At 39.3% G+C, this 11,798-nt stretch overlaps 1 protein-coding gene across 1 annotated transcript in view; it reads left to right on the top strand.

Moving 5' to 3' along the window:
• The first annotated feature begins 1,231 nt into the window (after nucleotides 1-1,231).
• The window catches only part of LOC137374871 (protein FAM124B), a 48,986-nt gene continuing 38,419 nt past the window's right edge, over nucleotides 1,232-11,798 (top strand). Inside the window, exons 1-2 of the mRNA XM_068041438.1 lie at nucleotides 1,232-1,387; nucleotides 5,485-5,513. Of these exons, the coding sequence (XP_067897539.1) occupies nucleotides 1,311-1,387; nucleotides 5,485-5,513 (106 nt within the window). The 5' untranslated portion in view covers nucleotides 1,232-1,310. The remainder of the gene's footprint in view (nucleotides 1,388-5,484; nucleotides 5,514-11,798) is intronic.

Below are 11,798 nucleotides of genomic sequence, written 5' to 3'. Positions count from 1 at the left end.
TTCCACGGTAGTTGTTGCAGTCACCGCGGTCACTTTTGTTTTTATAGAGGGTGATGATGTTGGCATCGCGCATGTCCTGGGGTACTGCTCCCTCGTCCCAGCACAGGCATAGCAGTTCATGTAGTGCTGAGAGTATAGCAGGCTTGGCACTCTTGATTATTTCAGGGGTAATGCTGTCCTTCCCAGGGGCTTTTCCGCTGGCTAGGGAATCAATGGCATCACTGAGTTCCGATTTGGTTGGCTGTATGTCCAGCTCATCTGCATTGAGGGCAGTCTCAGTGACAGCATTCTCCCTGGAGTACAGTTCTAGGTAGTGCTCAACCCAGCGGTCCATCTGTTTGCGTTGGTCAGTGATTATGTCCCCCGATTTAGATTTGAGGGGGGCGATCTTCTTGATGGTTGGCCCAAGTAGACAACAGGATAGCAGCCATCCAAACAGAAAGTAAAGCGATTGGAGACACCACAAAACCGTTTTGTCATTTAATCTCTCTTACCCTCCAACCTATCACAGACCTTCCCTTTTGTTGTTCTTCTCCCCTCCCCCTTTTATTTGCTCAAAGCCTATTACATTTCTAACCTCTGCCAGTTCTGATGAAAGGTCATCGACCTGAAACGTTAGCTCTGTTTCTGTCTCCACAGATGCTACCTGATCTGCTGAGTATTTGTAGTATTTTCTGTTTTTGTTGGCAAGAAGACTTGGATGAAATCCATTCTTGGGGAGTTCCTGTCACAGACCACTGATGGGTTGCCCTACTTCACTAGCTGTGACCCGGTGTTTGAGCACTGATTTGCATAATTAGACATAAGTGGGAAGAATCTTCGTCGTCAGAGGCAGGACCATACTACTAGTTTTCATAAAACCAGCTATCCTACCCTGCCCTGCTATGCTTATGTGTCAAATGTCTAAGACCGATGGATTTCTGTAGCCTTGTAACCAGGCATAGCTCCAGCAATCAATGTTTGCCTGTCTGCAATCCAACTATTGTGGTCATTGCATCTTGCAGCGATGAGTTTGCAGCTTAGTTACTTGTGATCATTCATTTTTCTCTCTCATACTCCTCTCTTTTTCTCCCCTATATTAGCGATTAAAATATAAATTTATTTTCCTAACTGCTAGAAAAGCAGCAGAAAACATATGCCTTTAATTAGAATTGTATATGAAAGGCAATACCGCCTGATGGTCGGGATTGGTGACGTCAGTGGGCGGGATGTGTTACTATTATCAACCTGCGGGGAAACAATGAAAGCGAAGCCTGAAGCTACGGCACACTGAGCAGTAGCAGAAACAGACCGCTGTGGTACAGTTACAAATGTTGTGTAAAGACATGATGAGAAGCAGTAGCGGGGCTGTGGAGGAGTGCGCAGATTCGGGAGCAGAGACTGGAGGGTGAGTGAGAGAGTTGCTATTGTCGGTTCCTTGTCCTGGGCCCGTTGTGATTCAAAGGCAGCGGGGGAAAGGGGCGGCTTGTTCCACTGTCTCCAGGCGGGGCACGATAGAGGGGGGAGGGGAAGCAACAGCAACAAAAAAAAACTTCTGATAGTGTGGGGGTAAGATAGTTGTAGAATAGTTCACTTTAACCGTCTTTGAATTCCCCTATTTATATTGAAATTAAGTAGTGAAGAAGGCAGGACGCCCTTTTATAACGCATCTTGTTCAACTGACGCCGTCAGTCGGCATGCGCTACAGTAAAGTGAGCCTGAGCCTGTGAAGGTGAAAATAATTGTCTCTTTAAAAAGCCAGAGTACATTTATAGTGTTCATGCACCGAAGGAAAATTCCCTTTTCTGTTTGAAATTGATGTGCAGAAAGTTTCTTCCTATATGGAACTTCACACAATGTACAGTCGGTAGAATAACCGGATTTGCAGCAAGCTACTTGATGGTAGTCTTGATGCTTTTGTCACAGACGTTATGTATTTTTGTCTTCCTTTGTGGATGATGCATTTCGGCATGCATTAAATCACCCGTGGTTTGACGCCACTTATTGTTAGAAAGACGAGATGCCGCAGTCTGAGCCAAAATGAAATGTATATGGTGCCCCTTTCTTAGCAGTGTTGGACCAAATCAGATTTTTAATTTAATAACTAACAATAAGAGCCTTACATAATCAAGGAATTTCCACTAGGATGATAACTGCGGTCAGGATAATTGTGAAATGTAATGCACTCACACTGTCCACGATATTAGTTTAATGTTGGGTTACTGATGTACTGTGAAACCAGTAAACGTATGCTGTAATATGTAGCCGCACGGTTTCAATAGAAAACTAAATCAAAATTCAGGACACAAATTAAACAGTTGTTGCCCTGGTAACCCCAGACCATTCAGTTCAATTTCTGGGCACTGTGCTGGCGCATTTCACGCTCCTTTTTTTAAATACTATATAAAACTTCAAACATGAAGAAGCTAACGTTTATTTTTATAGCCGAAGCAACTTCAAATTAAGCATCAAACAAACAGTTTTCTTTAATGAATGTATTGAACCGAACATTCTGATGGTGTTTTTTGAATTTTTTTACTAAATGTAGAATCAGACCGAACGCCATGAACTTATACTTTATATATTTAATATTCCACAAAACTAGGTCCGCACAGGAACCATAACTAATTAATTGATCTCTTCCTAAAATTATTTGACAACCTGAGATTGTTGCTGATTTAAGCAATTTCATTGTTTAGTCCTACAAAGCTAGGTGCTTTCAAACAAGTTCAATATAGCTCTGGAACACACATCCTAGAGATTTTACAGAAGTGAGGAAAATGTAAAGTTAAATATTTCAATTTCACAAATATTTTGTGTAGATGGTTCCATTTATATTGTGTTTCTGTACATATTCATTAAAAAAAAAGTACAGGAGGTGACTTTGAACCTATATTGCCTGTGCCAATGCTAGTTCCCCACTAGAGTTTTCAACTCCAATCTCATTTACTTGATCTTTCATGATGCCCTTTGTAATATGTCTATCTAATTGCATCGTAACTATCCTGATCAACTTAGTTCCAGTTGACAATTTCAGTAAAGCATTTTATCATATATAATCATTTGCAAGAAAAAATCCTTTCTAATCTCCCTTTTATGCTTCTTGTGAATTGTATATAATGTGGAGGATCTTGTATAGAATTACTTTTGTATTTGATTGCAAGGAATTAATTTGCCATTTGTTGATCAGAAACGTGCAGAAATTAAGTTAATAATTAAAACGGGGAGCTTTGTTTCCTGTGCTCCATTACTTAGACTCAATTTCTTCAGAAAGGGGTAAGGAGGAATAAAATAGTCCAGCTCAGACCTTGTATGACATGTTTAAATATTGCTGTCATTCCTGTGCCATTTTATTGGACCAGTTCAGGAGAGTGTTCAGCAACAGATATATAGATGTAGTGAGAAGTTGATACAGGACTAGGGGTTAGGAGACTTAAAATGTTAATGTACAACTGTTGTTTAGAGAATTGAGAAAGAATCTTGTGTTGGCATAAGAAAACTTTATCAGATGTGGCAACTCTATATTTAAGCAGCTGCATTCTCTTAAAATGTTCTCTTTTCAAACAGTGTCTAGCCTATTATATTTAAAATGAGACTAACATAATGAATTAGTTCCCCTACTCCACCCCCTATTTTCCTTCCTCTCTCCAAAACTCAACTCTGCCTTCCAGAAAAGTCATCAGCAAAACATTGCAGAGTCGCAAAATTATAGGGCAGTGAGATGGAGCTAAAGGTGTAGACTTTTACCAAAACATACAAACATTTTTAAAAATCAATACTGAGGTTATTGCAGTATCTTTGCTTGAACAAGTTTTGATGCATTGTCCTAGAAGGTCATCTGTTCCTGTTTGAAGTCCCACTGTGCCTTTCCATTTGAAACTACAATGCAAATATATCTTAAATCACCATTGACTCTCTTCCCATGGGCTTGCTGTAGAAACAGTTAATGCTTATGAAAATATATTGAGTGCAATATCAGCCTTGGCTCAGTCTTGCCTCTGATTCAGAAGGTTTGAGTTCAAGCCCCACTCTGCAGATTTGACCAGTGAGTGAGTACGGCATTGTTATAGGTGCTGTCTTTCAGATGAGATATTCAACAGCTTGCTCTGCTTACTCTGGTGGACATAAAAGCCTCCATTGCATTATGTTAAGGACGGGACAATTCTCCCAATGTCCCCTGGCCAATATTTCATCCTACAACATCGCCAAAACAAGTTAACTAGCCATTTATCCCCCTACTTTATTTTCTTTCAAAACAACAATGACTACACTGCATAAGTAGTTGACTATAAACTGCTTTGGGACATCCTGATGTGATGGATGCTATATAAATAAAAGATTTTTTCTTTGCTGCTTTTGTTCAATGCATTCTGACTAATAGTCAATAGGAATGTTTTTACTAAATAGAATGAGTAGGTTTTGCTTTTAATCTTGCCGTAGGATGATGCAGCATCGGAAAAAAATAATTGTCCTAACTTGCTTAAGCTTGGAGTGATGAGGTTGCAAATCAGTTATTTACAATTTGAAGAATTCCTCTTTAATCCAGCAGGGATGTAACAAATATCTCAAATTGTCAGACCACTTTTATGTAATATAAGCAGGATTGTCATCCTTATTAATTTTTTTTACACCGCTATTCATGCAAAGCTGCTAGAGCCATAATCAAGTTGGAGTTGTACATGGAAGATAAGCCATTAATATTTCATCGGTAAAGTGTGTTTTCTTTAAAAAAAACACTCCTGTTTCAGAAAAAAAGTATGTTTAGGATTATTGCTCAACTATAGTAAGTTGATAAATCCATTACTGGTTTGATTTCATAGTAATTCCAGTTCACAGATTTCCAAGTCACAGTTTCAGATGCTGTAATGTGCTAGTATTACAAAAACTGGCACTGGCCAGATAAATTGCAATGCTCTTTGTTGATCCTTACATTCCTTTTAATTTTAAAAAGAATTCTAGCCTTGCAGGCCTATTTTCTCATATTTTAACTTGTAATTTTATTTCTCAATTTGATTTCCTGTACTTTGAATATAGTTTGCCCTAATTTACCACTTTTAAAATAGTGCATGGGTAATAGCTCACTATCAAACCATGCAGATCAGTACCAGCAGAAGTTGTGACATTCAACATATCATTTGCAAGTGACAAATTAGGCATTTTATGTTGACTTTTATATCCTGCAATAACAATACATTTAGTACGTAAACAAAACTTTATTGCAACTGGTCATAAGATAGAAATTGAAGTCTATCTGAAATTAGTATTCTGAAACCAAAACTGTCTTGCACCATATTCCTGGGACTCCCACAAACCACTGAATGTATGGAATTGGAAACTTTCAGGCCTCAGCCATGCATGTGGTAAAAACTTCGAAACCCAGTATACTAAATTTGTTAAAGCTTTGCTTCTTTCCCCCACTGGTAGTGTATGTTTTAGAAAGTGTTCTTTTTTTACAATCGTAAAGTACATAGTACTTAATTTTCCTTTGCTGTCATTTGTTTACAGATCTGATTCCAGCAAGATGTCTTCAAGTAGTAAGTACGAATTACATTTGTGACCATTGTATCTCAATGTATTCTTGGATCCTTATTAAAATTAAGGACAAAAGAGGAAACCATTGTTGAAAGTAAGGAAGGGAGAAGCATTGCTGCCTATAAACATTAAAGTGTTTTTGTGAAAGATGCAGTGTGGGGAAAAAATGCATATTTCAAGAAACCTTTTGTGTACATGAAAACTTCCCCTCCTACTCTTTTATTTCCAACATTTTACTAGCATTAATATCCATTTTTTTAATATTGAAAATATGATGCTTAGATGAAGTGGAAGAGCGCAGTAAACAGAGTAAACTAATACCAGAACAAATTTTTTTCAATCTAATTGGGGTAACATTTGTACTGGAAATGTCATGATGTTTCAGTCAAGCACTGTTCCATTTGCTTAATTCTTTGCTTACCTTCAAATGCACCTTACTTGCTTAGACAACCTGATGACCGTGTTGTTGGAGGCACCAAAACGCTTGTCAGCAGGGGACTTTGCTGATTCTCTCCAGGGGAAAAGTGAAATAGTAGGCAAACGTAAATGGCTGGAATGGTAATTGGCATTTTACTGATTTTTATTCTGGTCATGAATTGGTTGATTCCCTCAAGCAAGTTGAAGTAGAATGAAAGGGACACAAATGAATGTGCAGTTGTTTCATTTTTTTGGTGAATTCATTCCAATGTATAAATGGGGAAAATTTGCCACCAAGGGTACCAGCTTCCGTAACAAAATACTTTAAATTTTTTTCTTTTGAGTCTAAACAAATCAGAAAATCAAATCAACAGAGGTTCACCAGACTGATCCCTGGGATGGTGGGATTGTCTTATGAGGAGAAATTGAGGAAACTGGACCTGTATTCTCTAGATGTTTCGAAGAATGAGAGGTGATCTCATTGAAACTTACAAAATTCTTACCGTGTATGACAGGGTGGTTGTAGATTGCATGTTTCCTCTGGCTGGTGAGTCTAGAACCATGGGACATAGTCTCAGAATAAGGGGTAGGCCATTTAAGACTCAGATGAGGAAGAATTTCTTCACTCGGAGGGTGAGTTTAGAATTCTGTACCCCAGAGGGCTGTGGAAGCTCAGTCATTGAGCATGTTCAAGACAGAATTCGATGGATATCTGGATACTAAAAATATCAAGGGATATGGGGATGGTGTGGGAAAGTGGCGTTGAGGTAGATGATCAGCCATGATCTAATTGAATGGGGGTGCAGGCTTGATGGGCTGAATGGTCTGCTCCTGTGTTCATAAATGCTACAGGAACACCTTTATGCTCCCTCCTTATGGTTAAGCAAGGAAAGTGTATGCTACCTATTGAAAGTAAATTGAGAGCAGCATAAACTGATTTTTCAAACTCTTAATTACAGTAAATGAATTTAACTGGTAGAAAGGTATGCCTGTGCTGCAAGATCTAGCAATTGCTGTTTCTCTAATTCTAAGCATACCATCTCACTAAACTTTATCCTAGCAAATCTCTATCAGAACTATGCTGATAACTTAATGCCCTTAGATCGCTCTTGTAAATCTTGTAATGGTTTCGCCATCATCAAGCCAAACAGTATTTGTTTGAAGTGTCTTTGTGTCTGGTTTTTCTTCCCATATTTTATTCCTAGTACTGAGCTTTAAGGGCTGTGTTTCTTCCATGGGTTTGGAAACTATAGTCACATCTGAATCCCCATTCTGATTCTGGTTGTATTGGCAACCAGAACTCCCAAATAACATTCCTGACTCATCCTGCAGACCACTCAATAGCATCCATAGCTTCAGCATGAAATGTAACAGCATTCTTAAAACCCACTACACTAGATTTGTTGAAGCCTAAGTTATTTTTCACTGATCTTAATAGAATGATATGATTGCAGGAATTTTGTTTGATTCTTTGCAAATCTGTCATATGCTATGTAGTGTTTTACGAAATCAAAAGAATTTAAACAATGGCACTAAAAGCCACAATCAGCACGTGGCACTGACTTCATGGAAAAATGTTTGGCAGACTTTAGAATGCTGAAGAGTTGTGGATTACACAATAGGTCTTGCCACTGAAGGACAGGCATACTTTCTGGCCACTGGTGGGCTGAGCAATTTGAAATGTTCATAAGACTCTCAAAGTTCTAAGCTGGTTGATCTGTAAGTAATATCCTCAGCCATTGAGAGGTTACTGATTATGGAAGCCAGAGATAAATTGCTAATCATTTTTAAATACGGTTGCACATCCTTATTATCCAGTTTTACTATTGTACAGAAAATAGTAATGTAATCATTCAGCTTACTAAATTTTCCAAGTACTTCTCATCTTAAATACGTTGATATGTTATCTGACTTTGCTTTTACACAGGTAGGTGTGAATAGATCCTATTGGGTTGATTTGTCACATTCTTGAACAATGTAAGAGTCTCAGCAGCTGTTCAGCTTATTTTTTTTTAAGTATAGGGAGTATAAACCAGAAAGTGCAGTATTACCATTAGTCTGTTGGAGCCCCTGAGCACTGTGTAACTGTGATCCCCATATGGCAAGCTTTCAATTTCAACCTTGCCATTATGGATAGGAGCTAAATAGACCTCTGCGAGGAGGAAGGTAAAATATAAATGCGAATCATAGAATCATAGTTTATGGCACAGAAAGAGGCCACTTGCCCCATCATGTCTGCGCCGGCCAAAAGATGAGCCACATAATCTAATCCCACCTTCCAGCATTTGGTCCGTAGCCCTGCAGGTTATGGCACTTGAGTTGCATATCCAGACGCCTTTTAAATGAGTTGAGGGTTTCTGCCTATACTACTACTCTTTCAGGCAGTGAGTTCCTGACCCTATCGCCCTCTGGGTGAAAAACACTTTCCTCGTCTCCCCTCTAATCTTCCTGCCAGTCACTTTAAATCTATGCCCCCTAGTCACTGACCTCTCTGATATCCAGGCCCCTCAAATTTTGTACATTTTCAATCAGATCTCCCCTCACCCTTCTGTGTTCCAAGGAGAACAACACCAGCCTTTCCTCATTGCTGCATTTTTCCAGTCCCGGCAACATCCTCATAAATCTCCTCTGTACCCTCTCCAGTGCAATTACATCCTTTCTGTAATAATGTGACCGAAACTGCACACCGTATTCAAGTTGTGGCCTAACCTATGATTTATACAGTTCTTGCGTAACCTCCCTGCTCTTATATTCTATACCTCGGCTAATAAAGGAAAGGATTCCATATGCTGCCTTAAACACCTTATCGACCTGTTCTCCTACTTTTCAGGGATCTGTGAACATTCATTCCAAGGTCCCTCACTTCCTCTACACCTTTCAGTATTCTCCCATTAATCGTGTGTTCCTTTGCCTTGTTTGACTTCCCCAAATGTATCACCTCGCATTTCTCTGGGTTGAATTCCATTTGCCACTTTTCTGCCCACTTGACCATACCATCAATATCTTCCTGCAACCTGCAACTATCCTCCTCAATATCTATCTACCACAGGCCAATCTTTGTGTTGTATGCAAACTTCTTAATCATGCCCCCTACATTTATTTCCAAATCATTAATATATACTACAAAAAGCAGGGGACCCAGTACTGAGCCCTGCAGAATGTCACAGGAAACAGCCCTCCAGTTGCAAAAACCCTGACAATAATTACTCTTTGCTTCCTGCCACTGAACCAATTTTGTATTCACCTGCTACATTTCAATGGATCCCATGGGCTTTTATATTTTTTAAGCAGCCTGCCATGTGGGACCTTGTCAAAAGTCTTGCTAAAATACATGTCGACCACATCAACTGCACTACCCTCATCAATCTTCCTTGTTCCTCCTTCAAAAAAAATTAAATCAAGTTTGTCAGACAAGATCTTCCCTTAACAAATCCATGCTGACTATCTTTGATTTTGATCTGTGCCCTTCTATGTGACAGTTTATGCTGTCTCTCAGAATTGATTCCAATGATTTGTCCACTACTGAGGTTAGACTGACTGGCCTGTAATTATTCAGGCTATCCCTCGCTCCCTTTTTAAACAGAGGTACATTTCATCTGGCTCTGGTGATTTATCAACTTTCAAGGATGCTAATCCCATTAATACTTCCTCTCCCTATGTTTATCACATCTGATACTTCACACCCCTCTTCCTTAACTACAATACCTGCATCGTTCCCCTCTTTTGTAAAGACAGATGCAAAGTATTCATTAAGAACATACCAACATCTTCTGGCCCTACAGGTTACCTTTTTGACCTTTTATGGGCCTTACTCTCTCCTTGGTTATCCTCTTACTCTGAATGTATTGATAAAACATCTTTGGGTTCACCTTGATTTTGCTTGCCAATATTTTTTCATGCCCTCTCTTAGCTTTCTTAATTTCCTTTTTGATTTCACCCCTCCACTTTCTATACTCCTCTCTACTTTCTGTAGTATTGAGTTTTCTGTGTCAGACATAAGCTTTTCTTTTCAGCCTTATCTTACCCTGTAAGCTCCTTGACATCCATGGGGCTCTAGATTTGGCCATCCCACCCTTTACTTTGTGGGAACACGTTTACTCGGAACCCCTTGAATCTCCCCTTTTGAATGCTTCTCACTGCTCTGACACTGATTTACCTTCAAGTAGCTGCTTCCAGTCCATTTTTGCAAAATCACTTCTCGGCTTAGTGAAATTAGCCTTGCCCCAATTGTGAACTCTAACTCCTGTTCTGTCCTTGTCTTTTTCCATAATTATGTTAAAACTGACAATTATTATCACTACCACCAAAATGTTTTCCCACTACAACTCCTTCCACCTGCTCAGCTCAATTTCCTAAAAGTAAGTCTAAAACTGCCCCCTCTCTTGTTGGACTTGCTGCCGACTGGCCAAAAAATTTCTCCTAAATGCACCTCAAGAATTCTGCTCCCTCCATTCCTTTCACACTAAAACAATCTGTTAATATTCTTCTTCTTTGGCCTCCTTGTCTCGAGAGACAATGGGTAAGTGCCTAGAGGTAGTTGTTAGTTTGTGGAGCAGCGCCTGGAGTAGCTATAAAGGCCCAGTTAATATTAGGATAGTTAAAAAACCCTACTATTACTGCCCTATTGTCATTCAGGCATACACTTGCATATCTCTTTGGAGAGTTGTAATAGAGGCTGAAAGCAGGTCACTTTTTGGATGTGGGAGCTCCTAAAAGAAAACTGGAGATAAATCGCAAGACATGCTATTGTTATGATGCTGCTTCTATATTTTCAAGTATTTTCTTTTGAGGCCTTGTATTTAAATTGTGAAGACTTTATAAATGCTGGACTTTGTTTTTTTTTTAAAGAGGTCATCGGAAGGCCTTTTGGACTTGGTTTGTAAACAACCTTACTGGAAGTCACCTGTCTTCAGATAAGTACCCAGCAGGGACTTTTTGAACTGGGGAAGATGTTTACGGAGAAGTGACAGGTCAAGATTTATAAGGGTCAGGAACTTGAGTCTTTTGCTTTGGACAGGTAGTTGGAGTATGGAAAATGTTTTGAAAAGGAGTTTATAAAATTGAACCTGCCAAGTGCAAACCCCCAACTCAGCCTTTTCCAACTCTTTGAAAAGCCTGTCAGTTTTTCCATCTCTTTGAGAAGCTGTTAGAAGCAAGTATAAGAAATTGATGCTGCATTCCTCTTGAAAGGCCTGCTTGAAATCCCTGTTGCCACATTTCTCCTGAGACGCTGGAATAACCTACTGGATAAATCCTCGACTCTGCCTGAGCGAATTGCACCAGAAAAGGATCCCAGTGATCTGTCACTGTACCCCTGGACGCCAGTCCCAAAAAAAGGGACAACTGACATCTTCCATCTCTTTTTTTTTCTTCAAGAATTAGCAAGTATTTGGCAAAAGCATTCTTTTTTTGAAGCAGAACTCTAAAGAGAAAATCTCTATTTTGGTTAATGTGTGTGATGTGTGTAAGGTAAAAAGGGAACTTTCATATTTCAATCTGTGTTCATGCTTTGCTTCTTTACTGGTTAAGATTTTGTTTTATAATAAACCGATAGTTTTGTTGTTAAAGAAACCTGGTTGGTGTAGTTTATTCTGGGATAAAGAACAGACTATATGATTGATCGCATCGGCATCTGGGTAAATATTTAAGTGTATGTTGTGACCTGTGGAGAAGTGGAATTAGAAAAGGCAGTGCACTCCTCTCACCTCCATCGTAATGCTATCAGTAACAATTAAGTCATTTTGACCCACAGCTTTTATGATCGTGATGTTTTAGCCCAAGGAGACATAGGCTGCGAGATAGGATAAATCGGGAAAATGGGCTTGGGGGTTGTGATGAAATATTGCATGCCCATTGCTTCCAGTGCAGGC

Source organism: Heterodontus francisci, chromosome 11 (assembly GCF_036365525.1).
Source record: "Heterodontus francisci isolate sHetFra1 chromosome 11, sHetFra1.hap1, whole genome shotgun sequence".
NCBI classification, from domain to species: Eukaryota; Metazoa; Chordata; class Chondrichthyes; order Heterodontiformes; family Heterodontidae; genus Heterodontus; species Heterodontus francisci.
This window is presented reverse-complemented; position numbering and strand designations above follow the sequence as displayed.